The sequence below is a fragment of the Mesocricetus auratus genome, unplaced genomic scaffold (assembly GCF_017639785.1).
Source record: "Mesocricetus auratus isolate SY011 unplaced genomic scaffold, BCM_Maur_2.0 Super-Scaffold_100004, whole genome shotgun sequence".
NCBI lineage: Eukaryota > Metazoa > Chordata > Mammalia > Rodentia > Cricetidae > Mesocricetus > Mesocricetus auratus.
In genome coordinates, this window is record NW_024429189.1 from 55,712,376 (window position 1) to 55,731,699 (window position 19,324).

Below are 19,324 nucleotides of genomic sequence, written 5' to 3' on the forward strand. Positions count from 1 at the left end.
TTGCTAAATCTTTGAGCTGTCTTATCAAGTAAAATGAACAGAAAATAGTAGAACCATGAACCCTCCTCCATGCAACAGTAGATTCTCATGTCACTTATTCATTGACAGGGAGTTTTCAAGTCACCTTAACATTTGTTCCTCTTTTTCATTTAGGAGTGATTCCACACTTAAGTACAATAGTAAAAGTTACTGCACTGCACATAGCATTTTTCTTCTTGTAATCATTTACATTCTGAATATTAGTGACATTGATTACATTTATTCTTTCATCTTTCTTACACTTCTAAGTGCATATTTGTGTCACTTGTTAGTTATTGTTTTATATGATTCAATAATTTGCCATGATGAGTAAGAAAATGATCATGTGAATAAAAAATGGGATGTTAAGCAAAATGACGATGACAGAAGTTTTCTGTTGGTGAATTATTTTCTTTCTTTCTTTATATTTATTTATTTATTTAAATTAGAAAGAAGCTTGGTTCTCATGTCAATCCCAGGTCTCTCTCCCTCTCTTCCTCCCCTGCCCCCCACCAACTTCTCCAATCCTCCACCCAATCCCTACTCCACTCTCTAAGGAGGCTGAGGCTCTTCATGGAGGTTCTCCAAGTTCTGTCATATCATCTGAGTTAGGGCCTAGGCCCTCCCCCATGTTTTCAGCCCGAGAGAGCATCCCTCCATGTGGAATGTGCTCCCAAAACCATTTGATTGTCAGGGACAAATACCGATTTATTGCCCAAGGCCCCAAAGAATCCTGAGGCGTCCTCACTGATACTCAAGTTCAGGGAATCTGGATCAGTCCCATGCTGGCCTTTCAGCTTTTAGTCCGGGGTCCATGAGCTCCCCCTTGTTCATGTCAGCTGTTTCTGTGGCTTTCACCTGCCCAGTCTTGACCCCTTTGCTCATCATTCCTCCTCTGCAACTGGTTTCCAGGAGTTCAGTTAATTGTTTAGCTGTGGATGTCTGTCTCTGCTTCCAACAGTCACTGGATGAAGGCTCTAGGATGGCATACAAGGCAGTAATCAATCACATTATCGGGGAAGGGCATTTAAGGTAGCCTCTCCACTATTATCCTTGTAGATCTCTGGAAATCTCACTAAGGCCAGATCTCACCTCAAACCTATATTGGCTCCCTATATTATAGTATCTCTTATCCTGCTCTCCTCTATTCTCCCCCCACCCCGAGTCAACCTTCCTGCCCCACCATGACCTATTCTCCCCTCTTCTTCTCCCTTTCTCTTTCTCCCAGCTACCTCTTCTCTCCCCCCCATATTCACAATCCCATGAGGAGATCCTGTCATGTTCCCCTCTCTGAGGTACCATACATATCTCCTTTAGGGTCCTCCCTGTTTCCCAGACTCTCTGACAGTGGGATTGTAGGCTGGCATACCCCTGTTTCATGCCTAAAATCCATATATGAGTGAGAACATACCATGCTTGTCTTTTTGTGATTGGATTACCTCACTCAGGATTGTTTCTTCTAGTGCCATCCATTTGCCTGCAAATTTAAAGATTCCATTGTCTTTTTTTCCACTGAGTAGTACTCCTTTGTGTAAATGTCCCATATTTTCTCAATCCACTCTTCAGTTGAGGGGCATCCAGGTTGTTTCCAGGTTCTGGCTATTGCAAATAATGCTGCTATGGACATAGTGGAACAGATGTCCTTGTTGTACGAATGTGCATCTTTTGCATATATGCCTAAGAGTGGAATTGCTGGGTCTTGTGGTAGACTAATTTCCATTTTCCTGAGGAATCTCCATGCTGATTTCCAAAGTGGCTCTGCAAGTTGGCACTCCTACCAGCAGTGAAGGAGTATTCCCCTCTCTCCACATCCTCTCTAGCATAAACTGTCATTGGTGTTTTTGATTTTAGCCATTCTGTCAGGAGTCTGAAATTTGTTAATGGATAATAATTTTATGAGTAGGATTTTATTGCATGACTTTTATGTAACAGAAGTTTCATACTCATGTGAAGTGTAGAGTAAATGGGTGCCTTTATGCTAATCTATGTTAGTTGTGAAATCCTGACAGTATGTTACTTTTTATTTCATGAGGAAAATGCACAAGGAACATTGTATACAAGAACACAGATATAAATTGAAGAAAAAATGTATAATATTGTTTGCTTATAACTCATAAAATACAAACTAACTTTATATATGCATTGGGGTATTTGAAAATATTATGCATAAAATCTAAATAATATTTAATCTTGGAAAGGCAGATTAATAGTAATATCTATGTAATGATTGTTCATTTCTGAGGAGTAGAGAGAAATGGGAAGTGATAGACTAATGGGTAAGAGTTCCTATTGGCACTTATGAAGGATTCATGATTCATGGTAGTGCTTGTGGTTAATCTGTGTATCCTTATTTGTTATCTGACTTTAACAATAAAAAGGAAAATAAATAATACCTAATGCTTTCATACATTACCCAACTAGGACTTTATCAATCTAGTAGATATGAAATTATCTGTGGGAAAATTGTTTTACACACATGAGCATATTTCATGATAAGAAGAAAGCACTGGACCCCTTGGAATTGGAGTTACAGGTGATTATGATATGTCTTGTAGTGTGAAGTGAACCTGAATCCTCTACAAAAGCAGCTGGTGTTCTTCACCACTGGGACATCACTAGTCCCACATGGACAGTCTTAATCACAATTAAATTGACAGTACTATGAATCTAGATTGGCATGATGATTGCATATAATCTTAACATAGTATTTAACTGTAGATATTGGCTGAAAATAACAATTACAGATGTAAATTTAATGTCTTGGCTTACATATTATTAAATATCAGCTGAGACATGACTTATATGGAGTCTTCTCCAAGACTATAAGTAAGTGTGAGTTCAGTGGACATCAACTATATAATGGAGCAGCCTTCCTCAAATTTTTCTTTATACAAAGTTTATTAATTTCCAAGTTTACAGCTGAAGTAAATAAAACACTACTTCCATATCTGTCCCATACTGCATACTTATGTTTCTTTTCAGTCACATCATTTTGTCTTTTTTTTTAATTCTTTCAGTCAGTTTTCTTTTTCCTTTTTTAATTTAAGTTAGAAATAAGTTTGTTTCACATGTCAATCCCAGCTCTCTCTCCCTCCTGTCCTCCCTATCCCTCCCCACCAGCCCCCCCCCAGTCCCCCATCCAATCTTCACTCTCATCCCCTGGGAGGGTGAGGCCCTCCATGGTGGATCTCCAGAGTCTGTGATGTCATCCAGGGTAGGGTCTAGGCCCTCTTTCAAGAGTCCAGGCTGAGAGAGCATCCCTTATTGTGGGAGGGGCACTCAAAGTCTATTTGTACACCAGGGATAAACACTACCCAAGGCCCCATAGACTACCTAGGCATCCTCACTGACACTCACATTCAGGGAGTCTGGGTCAGTCCCATGCTTTCCACATAGCCATCAATCTGGGGTCCAAGAGCTTCCCCCTTGTTCAGGTCAACTGTTTTTGGGAGTTAAACCATCCTAATCTTAACTCTTTTTCCCATCATTTCTCCCTTTCTGACACTGGATGACAGGAATTCAGTTAAGTGTTTATCTGTGGGTATCATTTTGCCTCTTTAGAATTGAAATTTAATTGACTTTTTAGTTGACTTAAAACTATAAAAATATAAAATATTTATTTGGCTAAATACATAGTTTAATAAAAACCATTTCAGTATGCCATTACATTAAGAAGTTAATTCCTTCTTTTTTTGACATTGAAAAATAATTACAACATTCCCTTTCCATCCTCCAAATACTCTTTTATATCCCCCTTGTTTTTTTCAACTTTATGGCACCTTATTTCGTTAGATGTTGTTGCTTGCATACACACACATACACACTCACACATTTTCAGGGTTGACCATATGGTATTGTACAGCCAAATGGTGTACTTTTCTCTGAAGAAGACTATTTCTTTTGTTCTCACTCAGGAAGATAATTACCTTAACAGGCATTCATTTCCCTGCAAAGTCTACAAAAATGTGTTGCAAACTTTATCTTTGAAGTTGAAATTTTTTCTCTGATTTTGGTCACATATTTTTACATTGTAAATAATATTGATAACATGTCAGGAAGGTAATCATTTGATGTGTGGTGCTTGCATGCAGCCTCTTAGTAGCTACTGAAATTTCAGAAGACACCACTAACATGAGCTCCTTCTTGACTGAATACATAGTATAGCCACAACTTGAGTTTCATATTATTATAAGCCCTGGGCTGCTTTGCTGGTCATAGAGAGGTTAAACCTGAAATAACATCATCTGGTTTCTCTTGAAGCTTGCTGTTGTCTTGTGATTAAATTTCACATGAGGATTTACATATGGAAGCTCTAGATGTCTTTTCCAGTTTTGAAGAATCTAAAAGTAATGGATACATTCATCACTGTCCACTAACCTGCCTCTCCGTTCTAATCTAAGGGAGGATGCAGACTGACTGGATTGAGTGACATGGATAAAGCAAAGAAAGACTTGTGACGAAATACCAATAACTGTTCAAATGTCCAAGCAGCTGTAGATTGCATATTCTAGTGTCAGATATTATGAGATCAATTCGTGGCAAAAGACAAACAACTTTAATACACAGTGAGCTCAGATACTAAAATTAGTATCATGATCAGCTGACAATAAAAATAAATGTTTTGGGTCAAAACATTGTATTTTACCTAATTATAAATTTAGCTTCTTTATAGGAAATAAACTATTACAATGATCGAATAATTTGAAAGCTCATCTCAAAATAATCACCAAAAAACATGAGATGTTCAGAATTTGCAAAACAAGAAGTGGAGGTTCAGAGAAGAAGGAGGAAGAGAAGGAGGAGGAAGAGGAGGGGGAAAAGGAGAAGGAGCATACATATAGTTTTTTGGTTGTTGCATGAAATCCTATGAGTGTCAGACAAACTAGCTCATTCTAATTATAAAAGGCAATAGGAAAGTGTTCCCCAGGGTAGAGATCCATTAATATTTAAAGAACACTCTAAAATCTGACACTAGAATATGTTGGAGCATGTATATAGACTCTTAAAAAATTAAATGACTAATCTGACTTAACATTTTTAACTTTTTCTATCATTTTATAGAATCTAATAAAGGTATGTACTTTATATATTTTGCTTCAATAATTTAGCATTGACTACTTTCTATATTACAATTTATTATTATAAATGCAAGTATTTTTATTGTTAGTAAATAATCTATAGCAATACAATATTTTAAATATAAATTCTTCAATTTTCTTTTAAAATTCCACAACCCTGGATTCATAAATTTCCATAGTTTCCTGATGTAATTGTTATGAGATCAAATGATGTCAAAAGACAAACAACTTTAATATACAGTGAGTACAGATACTAAAATTAGCATCATGATCATTATTGTTGTTTTCATAATCACATAAACATTAACATGTATTAATAGAGTACTGAGTTAATCATAAACTGAAGACAATATTTGAGCAAAGCATAACATTTACATAATTAATAACAAGATAGAGATTGTATGATGCTGACTTGGGTTTCATCCACCTACTAACAAAGGACTTCCTTGTTTGAGTTGCTCTTTCTGCATTATGCATGAAACCGAAATAAATTTGAATGAATACATGAATGAAATTAAACTAAGATACTATAGGATAGAGTAGGATACATTGGCGTTTTTTAATAAATCACAGTGGAAATCGTATCATAGTTGTGTTACAACCCACAAACATGATTATCTTATTAATTCAGTTATAATACTGTGTGTGAAATATAGAGTTAGAGAGAGAGAGAGAGAGAGAGAGAGAAGACATCCATTTCTCTTAGTCTTGTTTTTTATACATTTTTACTTAATACAATGCAATTCTCCCATCCAAGTACTAACCAGGCCTGACCCTGCTTAGCTTCCAAGATCAGACAAGATCGGGCACCTTCAGGGTGGTATGGCCTTGGACAATACATTGCAATTCTCAAAGTTTGTGGGTACCATACTGTGATTTGATGTACGTTACACTATACCATTAGAATTCGGTTAAAGTTCTCTCTTGAATCAAGTTTAATTGTTAGGTTGAATATATCATATATTTCCTATAGGGTTAACTATAACAAAGAGTAAAATAGAATTGCCTGTATGTAGGGTAGCATAAAAACAACTTATTCTTCTAACTAGAATTTAATTTCTGCTAATGAACTTTACCTACTATCCCTCAAGTCCTGGATCTCCCCACTTCTGATAACTTCTACAATGTTCTCTACTCTGAAACAGTTTACATGATTTTCTACAATTTTTAGCATCAAACTATCATTAGTATAATTTCATGACAATGGAAGACTATGGATACTTAAGGAATTATTTTGTCTACAGTATTGTAAATGCAATAACACAATGAATTGTTATTTGACTTCTGTTTGATGCTTGAATCTAGAACTCTTCATAGACTTACTGCTCTTAACAAATGATTACCTATGTGACTTTCTCTTACAGTGAATTAGTCCATTTGCTTTTCATATCCTTTATGAGGTAGTATGTAACAACATTGTTCCTACCAAAATAATGATAGAAATGTTATTTCTGCAAGAGATAGTGGACATAAAATCATTCTTCCAGACTCCTACCCATTTAATATCCACAGACATAAATTTCAAAACTGTCAGTGACTATGAGAGGTTCTGAATTCTAGCAGAAACCACCTCTTATACCTTGTTTAATAGACTGATAAAGAAGGCACTTAGACTTATTGACAAATTTCCAGTAAAATACTAATCCAATTTTTTCAAATAATGTTTCTACCACACATTAAATCTGGATAATACTATTTAATACTCTAATATCCATGTAGGTTTGGGTATGAGGAAATGAAAACATATATAATCCCAACATAAAAGATGATTATTCAACAAAAAATAAGAGTGGAAAACACTGAATGCATGATTTACATTAGCAGGAATTAATGAATTGCTGAAAGGTTTAAGACAGTCACAAATGCAAGTAGCAGGAGACAATTTTTTATAAAGTAATAAACATGTAATTTAAATGTGTACCTTACCCTTAGAGTTACTGCTGAGCCTTTCAACACATATAACACCTCAGTCATTATCACTACTCACTGTAAAATCTAAACATAATTTGAAAGCTGATTTTGCAGATTTTACATTGTCACATAAGTATTCTATTGTATTCTGTTCCTTACTATTAATTTCTGAGTCAAGAAACCTAGTTGCATAGGTATTGTATTTATCAGTGAATTATTTTAGACTGAAAATGATATACTTGAATATAAAATAAATACAAGCTGAGGATCACAGGAAACATATTTGAGTAGTGAGTATAAACTCAATGAGCCTTTACTGAGCATATTTCAGATTACCAATTATATTGTGTTTAAATGAACACTAAGAATAAAAGAATTTCTTATTAGAGTGAATTTAATGCAATTTCTTAAGAAGGATGAAATGCGATGTTTTGCAAAGACAGTTATTAATAATAACAAATTCTTATAGAAAATGGAGAAATAAGAATGAATGCTATTATTGGAGTGCAGAAAATGGAAAAGCTAAAGGCAGAAGTGATTCAGACTGACTAAATTATTTCCACAGATGAAACATGAGGAGTTTGAAGTAGAAAACAACATTTCCACAGTAATGCAATTTATCCTGCTGGGATTCAAGGCTCTTCCCAGTGTCCAAGGGATTCTCTTTGCATTGTTCTCCATCATTTACATGATTATCCTCATTGGTAACTGTCTCATAATACTAATAACTAGGTTTGACCCTACACTGCAGAAACCCATGTACTTTTTCCTCGCAAATTTTTCCTCTCTGGAAATTTGTTATGTATCAGTTACTGTACCAAGGATTCTGTTCAACATTTGGACACAGGATAGAAACATCTCTGTGCTGGCTTGTGCTGTGCAGATGTGCTTCTTCCTTATGTTGGGAACTGATGAGTGTTTCCTCCTGGCTGTGATGTCCTACGATCGCTATGTGGCCATCTGCAACCCTCTGCACTATCCTCTGGTCATGAATCCCAGAAAATGCACTCAGCTGGCCACAGCCTCGTGGTTCATTGGCATTCCAATCCAGATTGGGCAAACCTGTTGGATATTCTCTATGCATTTCTGTAATTCTAATCAAATAGACCACTTCTTCTGTGACATACCACCCATTCTCAAGCTGGCATGTGGGGACACTTTAGTGCACGAACTGTCTGTCTATGTCGTTGTTATGGTGGTGGCAGCACTGCCATTTATGCTAGTGCTTACATCCTACAGTAAAATCATTGTCACCATTCTGAGGTTGCCAACAGCCAAAGGGCGAGCAAAAGCGTTCTCCACATGTTCTTCTCATTTGCTGGTGGTTGTTTTGTTTTATGGGTCTGGTACCATTACCTACTTGAGGCCAAAGTCCATGCATTCTCCAGGAACTGACAAACTGCTCTCTCTGTTCTACACAATTGTGACTCCCATGTTCAATGCTCTGATATACAGCCTTAGGAACAAGGAAGTGATTGCAGCGTTGAGAAAGTTAATTCTCCAGAAGTAGGCCATGTGTTAGCATACTAGTGTTTTATTTCCTTGCATTGCTAATAATTTACACATCTTGAAATGCTTCATTCTCATATTAAGAATGCAAACACTTCCATGAGATAATGAACCATTTTCAAACTTAAATTTTCTTCTGTAGTTTATTCTACTTAGATGTTCCTTAGGCAAAAGCCCCTCAGTAAACCATCTCAGAATAAAAGAATACTGATTTTTAAAAACAAACTTTCAATATTTCACATTTTCTTCTAAGTATATGGGTAGAATTGAAAATTTGGTGTACATATTTTAACTTTAAAATTTAATTATTCTGTCATATCTATTTTTCTGACAATCTTCTATGATTATGCAGAATATAGAACAAGAACTACTGATAGAAATAGAATAATGAATTCTTATTTAGTAAGTAAGTAAGTGACAAGTGGTTTACCAGCAAGTATTCTTGGACTCTATTAAAAAATTCTGAACAAATCTGCAAATTTTACAGCCTTAGTTCCCATTGGAGGTCATTTATTTGGGTGATTCTGCTCCAGTGTGGGGACATTCCATAATAATACCAAAGGGAAAGCTGAGACCCACAGCCTTTTACCTAATTAGTATTAGATCACTTTATCGTATAATGCAGCACTACAAACATACACAATATTTAGCACATGTTTTTTTCTCCTGTATTACTAATACACTAGGTACCTTTACTATGAAGCTCTGCTGTTGTTGTTGCTGCTACTGCTTTTTTCCTTTTTTATCTAAAATCCAAGGATCTACTCTGTGGCTCTTCATGTTTACAAAAATGAATTTCCTAATTTTAAATGTGACTACAAGTACTTGAGTTATTTCAGAATTTGTTGAAGTTCAAACAGTTAGGTTATATCTGCATATGTATGCATTTATTGTTTTTACTCTAATTAAGGGGTACTAAAATTACTCAGACATGAAACTGTTCTGCATGGGGAAATTGAACATTCTTTAATATAATCATATATTTTCATTCATCCCAGATTTACAAATATACAACTTGTTTTGGTAGAGGTTGTGTCTGTTTCTGAAGTGGTGCTGCCATTGGTAAATTAACCCTGTTCAACAAATGGCCTTCAGTGCATGTGCAGACAGACAGCGAAATTAAATTTAATTGTTAAAGAATGACATAAAAACAGCAGTGGCCTGAGGGGTAACAGTGAAAAACGGAAGTAATATGATCACAGTAATTTCATATTGTATAAAACAGGTTGAAAGGGCTGTTAAACTAAAAATAATAAAGAAAATAAACTCATTTTAATGTTTTTATGTAGTGCTTGTTTTGTATTTCTGTTTTGTAATAAATGAATAATTTTAATAGATTGTAACAAAAATAGAAAAACATATTCATAAGACCACAAACATATGCTACTGCCCAGTAAAATGATAACACACTTAAATATTAAAGCTTAATCTCTAGATAAGGAGAAATAGATTAAAAAATTGTAAACTTATGTTAGTTATAATCAATAAAAGGAAATTATTTAACTGTATTTCAGCAAAACTTAGATAGGTGATTCTGAAAATAAATTTTTTTACAAACTGAGAAACATTTGAAAATTAATTATCTCTCAAGAGGAATTTTCACATAATAATGTTTCCCCTTAACTCTTAGTTACAGAAGAAAATCCATAAGAAATAAACATGCAAAGTAGTTTAATAGAGACTCTATTCAAAGAGGTATACAAGTGTCAGAAATATTTTATAAAACATGGATACTACCATTAAACATCAAAATCTGTATATCCCAAATTAGTACAGTGTTAAAGATATATTTTAATGAATACAACTAAGTAATATAAATCACAAATGACAGAACTCAAAATTGGAGAGTACATATGACATTTACATATTGATATCTTTAAATGTTTCTATGGAATGCCTCTCTAGCATATTTGTCTCTGTATATACAAATTAATATTTTACTTATACACAATATTCCTTAGACTGGATTAAGCATTGTCTTCCATTGTGTTCTTGAACTATTTTCAATATGGTTATGTTTACATATACAGGTATACATGTGTATTTTGTAATTTTAATTATTACTAAGTGAGAAAGCACCACTCTGATTAACTTGATATGATCACTGAATAACCATGTGGTTCAATCACTTTCTGGAATTTTAGATTTGAAAAACTGAAGGATGGTAAAGGCAGAAATTGTCTTCTGTGATCCTCTGGAGGGCAGTGAGCAAGAAATTGATCTTCAAAAGACTCTTTATGCTTGCTATGGTTTTGTGACTAAATTTACTGGAGGAATTGTGTATGGATATTCTGCATGCTACTTGTCATTTTTACATATAAAAGGCATAATTGGCACATCTATTATCACTCATCACTCTTAACCACTTTTATAATGTGGGGAATAAAGTGGGCTGACTGGACCATAAGACATAAAGAAGGAAGAGTTGGGATGAAGATCACATACTGCCTGAACAATCCTAAATCTCTGATACCTCTCTTTTCAATGACAGAAAAATAAAATTCATCTTATATTAAAGCATTGCATATTTATTACCATTTTAAGGAATACTTAAGTAATAAATCATATAAAGTCATACCATGTTGGTGTTATTAAAGGTCACATTATTTGATGATTACAAAATGGTAGAGGCTCAAAATCAATTAGGTTAATGCATTCCTCTCCCATCATCACAGGAACTTCTGTTTGTATTGGATGCTAATTACTAAACACTTCCAAAGATGGCAACACGTATAAAATAAGAGAATGTAGAATAATCAGCACTAAATGAGATACCTATATCACACCTACTCCTCTCTAGGCTAAGGGACTTTTGTGCAGAAAGTTTGTAAGACCTAGAGCAAGTTGACATCTGAAGAAAATCAGTCTTTTTGGCCATAACAGGGTGGTAGGAACATTAACACACAGCAGCTGGGACTACATGCACAGGACTTGGAAAAGTTCAAGTAAACTTAACTGTCAGAATGGAACATGGAATGTTTCATAAAGCTCCAACCCTATCTGCTACACTATTGGCAAGGGATGACTGTTGGGGAATGAGGGATGCATTTTATCCAGGGATGTGGTACCTAAATGGTTGTCTGTAATCAGACAGATATCACTACACCCATAAATACAGATGCAGTGATAGCTTGTCTTATGAAGAAGAAGTGGATTAGGCTGTTGAGAGCTAGAAATAGTGGTAGGGAAGGGACGAAATTAGGGAAAAGGAACTGCAGAGTGTATTTGATCAAAATACATTATATGCATTATGAAACTCTTAAGATAACCTGTCTGTATATTATTGTGGTTACTGTGTTCATCTCTTTGAGTGACAGGCAGAATTAGTATCTCAGTTATAATGCTGCATGGGAAAAGAGTTCTTCCCCAGGGTAGTAAATCTTATTACTTAAGGAATATAATCAGTTTATAATCTAAGACATTGAGAAGGCAGTTAACATTTATTTAAATAAACTTAATGAGCTGAAAACACTCTTTTCCTTTCTCATTTTTGGGCAAACAATAATGGTAAGTATTTTACTGAGAACAAAACCACATTGGTAAGTGAGAAATTATTTTTTCAAATACAAGTTTACTTGTACAAGTATGCAAGCACCAGAAATTACAGGGAATTAGATACACCCTAATTGCTTGAATTTTTAACATTGACTGTGGTAGACTTTATACATTACTAGATATTTTTAAGTAATCACATGAAAGAAATGGAAAGTACTCTATTTCAAATCAAGCTTATATAGTAAATGTTATCACATGTTCGCCAATATCATCTTTTAACTCTCAATTCTTATTAACAGGGGATAATCTGTTTAGAAGATAGTCAAAGAATTTACATATGTCAAATCTATAAATAAGGTCTCTAAAAAGCACAATTTTGTATAGCCTTTAAATAAGTTTGATAATGCTGAAATTAAAAGGCTTCCTTCATTTTCCATTTGTTTTTCTGCATTAATTTTATCCTTAAACTGGAACACATCTCTGAGAATACAGTAGTTACATTGCTTAACAGCAGTGTAGAGAAAACATAATGTGAACTTCACACCATTCCTTAGTAATGTTTCTACTTACTTAAATTGTAGAGATCTAGCAACTCAGTTACCATATTGCCTTTAAGGGCATTTACTTGCATTTTGTTCTTTCTTCTTTTTTGTATAATAGCTAACCATATGAGTTCTGGGGGAATAAAATTCTGATATACCACATTGATATATTACTCTGACATAAACAGTTTAAATTGTCAAACAAAGATGCATATTTTCTATATTGTGACTATATTAAAAACAGTTTTGTCACATGTTTTTAACCAACAATAAATATAAAATTCTTCAGCCTCTACTTTCCAGTAGCAATATAGAATTTTGTCTTTTTCTAAACCAACCAAAGCTTCTTGCCCATTCTCAATCTACCTCCATCTCCCCAAGTCTCCCAGTACCCTACCCTCAGGCATTCTGTTCTGTCACTGTTGTGAGAGCACACTGCAGTTTCATTTCAATTTATATCATCATTCTCTAACCTAAATTATGATGTAATAACAGAATACTCAAAATATTTTAAGTAATTAAATTTTTTCTAGAAGATTATAGAAAAAATTAAGTTTATATTTATTATGTGTTTTAAGTTTGTTCCTTCATCATTGCCCAGACTTCTACTGTTAGTAAATAGTGATGAGGTCTTTCCTTATAATGAGTTACTTAGTTTCATTTTCCTATTAATCACAACATAGTGTGATGGTAAGATAGCTTATAACAAAAAATAATTAAATGATTGAAAAGAAGAAATCAATTCACCCATATTCTTACTCCCACCATTATCTGACCATGAACACAGATACTTATGTAAGATGTGCCTAATGTGAAATTGGTGTGTGTGAGAACTTCAGCATTGAACACTAGCTTGTTATGGAGGGTTATTCTTGTTAAGTAAGCTCTTTAACGTGTTAGTATTTTATACAGTATGTTAATAAATTATTCTAGTAAACAGTATGTTATTTTTTACATATAAAGTATAGCAACTATTAATTTTTAATCAGTATTTGGACATGAGAAAACAAGGAACAACAATAACAGCATAGACACACACACACACACACACACATAGTGACAACACTGAAAGAAACAACAATGAGTCAGCCGATAGCAGGATTGGTGAAGAGGTAAAAGATTGAAGCAATACAGATAAAACTAACCAATTTAAAGTTTAAACAAAATTTATGTCTGTTGACTTTATATAACTTACATTGCAATGAAAACAAATTTCAAATAAATATTTTAAAATATTTAATAGCTTTGTTTTATTTTGTATTGAAATTATATTTTTCCACAGAACTCAAGCCTAGAAAATGTATCAAAATCGTAGGATATTTCAGATATTGTATGTACAAGTTAATTACACAATTTAAATAATCTGTCTTTAAAATATAAAAATAATAAAGTGTATCTTAGAAAGCTAAAAGACCAACATCTATATTATCATTTATTAATTATGAAAACATATTTAATTATAGTTTTGGAACAGTGGAATTTAAATTTCATTAATAAAATAAGAAAACAAAAATGTGTGCTATCAGAAAAGTATACACAAAACTAAATAGACTAAGATCAGAAGTGATGTCTATTTTGTGATTTAACATTTTCCATAGGTGAAACATGAAGAAATCAAGGACATAGACAATGTTTCCACAGTGATGCAATTTGTGTTGTTAGGATTTTCTGACCTTCCCAACCTCCAAGGATTTCTATTTACAATGTTCTCTATTGCTTACATAATTGTCCTGATGGGAAATTTCCTCATAATTGTAGTAACCAGTGTGGACACTGCATTACAGAAACCCATGTATTTTTTTCTGGCAAATTTTTCCTCTCTGGAAATCTGTTATGTATCAGTTACTGTCCCAAGGATTCTGTTTAACATTGAGATGCAGAACACAAGCATTTCAATGATGTCCTGTGCCACCCAGTTGTGTTTCTTCCTTATTTTTGGAACTACTGAATGTCTTCTGCTGGCTGTAATGTCCTATGACCGCTATGTTGCCATTTGCAACCCTCTGCACTACATCCTGATCATGAGCCCAACAAAGTGCACTCAGCTGTCAGTGTTTTCCTGGCTCGGTGGCATCCCAGTACAGATAGGACAAACATGTCAGATATTCTCTCTGCATTTCTGCAATTCTAACCAAATAGACCACTTCTTCTGTGACATACCACCCATTCTCAAGCTGGCCTGTGGAGACACTTCAGTGCATGAACTGTCTGTCTATGTGGTTGTTATGGTGGTGGCAGCACTGCCATTTATGCTAGTGCTTACATCCTATAGCAAAATCATTGTCACCATCCTCCGGTTGCCAACAGCCAAAGGGCGAGCAAAAGCATTCTCCACATGTTCTTCTCATTTGCTGGTGGTGGTTTTGTTTTATGGGTCAGCTACAATTACCTACTTGAGGCCAAAGTCCATGCATTCTCCAGGAACTGACAAACTGCTCTCTCTGTTCTACACAATTGTGACTCCCATGTTCAATCCTCTGATATACAGCCTTAGAAACAAGGAGGTGATTGCTGCTCTGAAAAGGTTATTTCTTAAATCATAGTGTTAGCCATTTACTTTTAATGTTCTTTGTGGTAAGTTTTGTGAAAACCATCTTAATTCTGTTTATTCTTGCTTTTAAAACGTACTCACCATTTTGTACTTAAATATTGTGAAATTTTACACCATTTGTATGTACTTTATGTGAATCATCTCTCTTCAATGATCTATGCCTAGGGAGGTTATTTTCTCAATAAAAGACTTTAATGTCATTGCCTTAATTTTGCACAGATAGAAATAAAACACAGAGTGCTATTTCTCGTGGATTAATTTAATGGGAAATTGCTTACTATATATCCATTTACATATTTGCAAATATGCATCTTTGGTTCTGTATCATATAGAACAGTAATTATTGACAATAACTTATGATGGAATACTTCGTCATTTACATGAGGGAATGTATGTTAGTCTGCATTAATTAGAGTTCAAGCAATACCTATACAATTTTCAGTATCAATAGATATTGTAATATAATAATTTATTTGCCCATGAATTGATGTAGATTTCATATATTCTAATATTGAAAGAGAAGTTGACTCACATCCTATCTTCTTAGTAATGACTCATGACACTACACTAAATAGCAAGGCATTTCTACCCTGCTTAAATCCTTTATCATTGTTTACGTTTTGCCATCTTTCACTAATTTTGACAATATTGTTTTCCTTAGAATATTTTTTATCTTTTCTAATTATGCTACAAAAGTACACTTATCCATCCAATATTTCCAAATTACAATATACATATATTGAACACATGGCATACATGTATTAAATGTGTATATACACACATATACATAAATACATATATGCATATGTATATATATATATGTATTTGAACACTTAAAGTAAAAGACACCCTGAATTTGAGGAATAAAATAACGAGGATACATGGAGAGGAATGAGAAGAAGAAATTTTGTGTAATTATATTATAATTTCAAAAATAATTATTAAAATGTCAAAGTTGTTGAATGTCAGAGCAGCTGTTTGAAGTTTTTCAGAACTTTCAGGATCATCTTAATCTATGCAGTTGCATTTTTCATTTTAAATAATCCTCAGAGTTTTCATCACTCCTGAGGTTACTAGCATTACTAAATCTTTGAGCTGACTTGTCAAAGAAAATGAACAGGAAGTAGTAGAATCATGAATTCCCATCCATGCACCACTAGATTCTCAAGTCACTTATTCACTGAGAGAAAGTTTTCAATTACCTTAATATTTGCTCCTCCTTTTCATTTATGAGTGATTAAAACTTACTGCACTGCAAATTGTGTTTTTTTCTTCTTCTTCTTCTAGTCATTTGCATTCTGACTATTAGTGAGACTGATTATATGTATTCTTTCATCTTTGTTATTCCTGAAAGTTCATAAGTATCCCTGGTTACTTATTGTTTATATGTTTCAATAATTTGCCATGATGAGTAAGAAAAAGATATTATGAATTCAAAATATGATGCTAAGCATAATGACCATGACAGAAGGTTTTCTGTTCATGGATTACTTTCTGAAATTTGTTAAAGGATAACAATTTTATGAGTAGAGTTTTATTGCCTGAGTTTGTGTAACAGAAGTTTCGTGTTCATATAAAGAGCTGAGTAGATGGTACCTTTATGATAATTTATGTTAACTGTGAAGTCCTGACAGCATGTTACCTTTTATTTCATATGCATGTTACTTGAAAACACACATAATTAACCAGAAAGAAAAAATGATGAACATTTTGTCAGCAAAATTCTGACATAATGGCTCAAGTTAGAAAAAATATTGTAAGCATTGGACAGGTTCTATTTTATTTTATGCTTAAATATTTAAAATTTTTTATATATGATTATTATAAAAGACAAGGACAGTCTACTATATAAACTTATTTTCTTCTTTTTAATTTTTAATTTTTTATTTAAAATGTTCATGAAATATATTTGATCACCTTCTTTCTTCTCACCCCCTAAATATCTTTCCCAGCTCCTTACTCATCTAGCATGTGCTCTCTCTCTCTCTCTCTCTCTCAATAAAAAGAATGACAAAAATCAAAAGAGAGAATCTAGTAAACAGAAAACTAGTAACACAAAAGATTCTAAAATATATATGCATTTCTTGCACAAGGAAAACTACTTAGTTATTTTTGAATAATTAATCTTTCATTATTTGATTAAAGTTTAATCTTAAATAACCTCCAAAAGCAGTGTCTTAAAAGTGTTATCTATGACAACTTTAGGAAATACTTCAATAGGTAGGGAGCAGAGCTTCCTAAATATATATTCAATCAGATAAATATTGTTAACTCCAGCACCAACGCTATATCCACCATCCTTGTGCTCTGTTTTTTACCATATTAAAGCACAAATCTTGAAGTAATCATGAAACAAAAGCCTCTAAAACTATGTAGTAATATAAAAATTAATTACTTATAATTGTTCCTCTCATATATTTTATTATTATCTTTGAAATCTAGTTAATAAACTTAGACAATAAAGTCATTGTTTCAAATAAACATTTTTTCTGCAAAATGTATTTTAAAAAATAATATAAAATGAGTTAACATAGGGAAATTTGAATCATAAATGACATAGCCATCATATCACAAGATAATATGATAGGAATTACCAATGAATGTCTATGTTATTAATGCATCCAATTTAAAAAAGATCATAATAGTGAGGCATGAGTTGACTAGAGAAAGTACAACAGGAAAAATAAGGGACACATAGAAATGCACATACCTTATCTATGAAACCTTCACATAGGCTATCTTGTACTAAAAATGATCTTTAAGGATGTCATTAAGATTTTAATATCTTGTCAAGAGTAATATACTCAAGATAGCTACATGCCCATAACAAAAAAGAAGAAGCAAAGAAAGAAAAGAAAGAGTAAAAAAGGGTTTGCGAAAATTTTTGTCTTGCTGTCTTGATAGATTTAGAATTACCTTGAAAACAAATCTTAGCTTCTTTGTTGAAGATCAGATGAACATACATGTATGGGTTAATATCAGGGTGCTCAATTAGATTGCCTTGGTCTACCTATCTACTTTTGTAACTATACCAAACTATTTTCAGGACTACAGTTCTATAATATAGTTTGACATCGGGGATTGTGTTTCCCCCACATGTTGCTTTGTTAAGTAAGGTTGTTTTGACTATCCTGGGTCTTTTGTTTTTCCATACAAAATTGATTATTGTTCTTTCAACATCTGTGAAGAATTGTGCTGGTATTTTAATGGGGATTGCATTGAACCTGTAGATTGCTTTTGGCAGGAATGCCATTTTTACTACATTGATCCTACCTATCCAAGAACATGCGAGATCTTTCTATTTTCTGAGGGCTTCTTTAGTTTTTTCTTTAAAGACTCAAAGTTCTTGAGATACAGGTCTTTCACTTGTTTGGTCAGCATCACCCCAAGGTATTTTAGGTTGTTTGTGGCAATTGTAAAGGGTGATGTTTCCCTGATTTCTTTCTCAGCCCTTTTATCATCTGTATATAATAGGGCTACTGATTTTTTGAGATCATCTTGCAGCCTTCCACTTTGTGAAGGTGTTAGTCAGCTGTAAGAGTTGCCTGGTAGAGTTCTTTGTGTCATTTATATAAACAATCATATCATCTGCAAATAGTGAAAGTTTGAACTCTTCCTTTCCAGTTGGTATCTCCTTGATCTCCATTTGTTGTCGTATGGCCCTGGCTAGAAATTCAAATACAATATTGAAAAGGTATGGAGAGAGTAGACAGCCTAGTCTTGTTCCTGATTTTAGAGGAATTGTATTGAGTTTCTCTCCATTTAGTTTGATGTTGGCTGTTGGTTTGCTGTAAATAGCTTTTATTATGTTTAGTTATGTTCCTGTTATCACAGATCTTTCCAAGACCTTTATCATGAAGGGGTGTTGGATTTTGTCAAAGGCTTTTTCAGCATCTAGTGAGATGATCATGTGATTTTTTGTTTTTCAGCTTGTTTATATGGTGGATTACATTGATGGATTTTCGCATGTTGAAGCATGCCTGCATCCCTGGGATGAAACCTACTTGATCGTGGTGAATGATTGTTTTGATACGTTTTTGGATCCAACTTGTCAGTATTTATTGAGTATTTTTGCATCAATGTTCATGAGGGATATTGGTCTGAAGTTCTCTTTCTTAATTGTGTCTTCATGTGCCTTGGGGATCAAGGTTATTGAAGGCTCTTAGAAAGAGTTTGGCAAAGACCCTTCTGTTTCTATTGAATGGAATACTTTGAGAAGA

General features: G+C 33.6%; 2 protein-coding genes across 2 annotated transcripts; both read left to right on the forward strand.

The window, feature by feature from the left end:
* Nucleotides 1-7,560: 7,560 nt before the first annotated feature.
* LOC101822709 (olfactory receptor 10AG1-like) lies at nt 7,561-8,517 on the forward strand. The gene has a single exon (XM_005065016.3). The coding sequence runs from the start codon at nt 7,573-7,575 to the stop codon at nt 8,515-8,517; it is 945 nt and encodes a 314-aa protein (XP_005065073.2). The 5' UTR covers nt 7,561-7,572.
* A 5,640-nt stretch (nt 8,518-14,157) lies between these two features.
* Nucleotides 14,158-15,096, forward strand: LOC101838278 (olfactory receptor 10AG1-like). The gene has a single exon (XM_013120351.2). It carries the CDS (start codon nt 14,197-14,199, stop codon nt 15,094-15,096), a length of 900 nt encoding a protein of 299 aa, XP_012975805.1. The 5' UTR covers nt 14,158-14,196.
* Nucleotides 15,097-19,324: the final 4,228 nt, after the last annotated feature.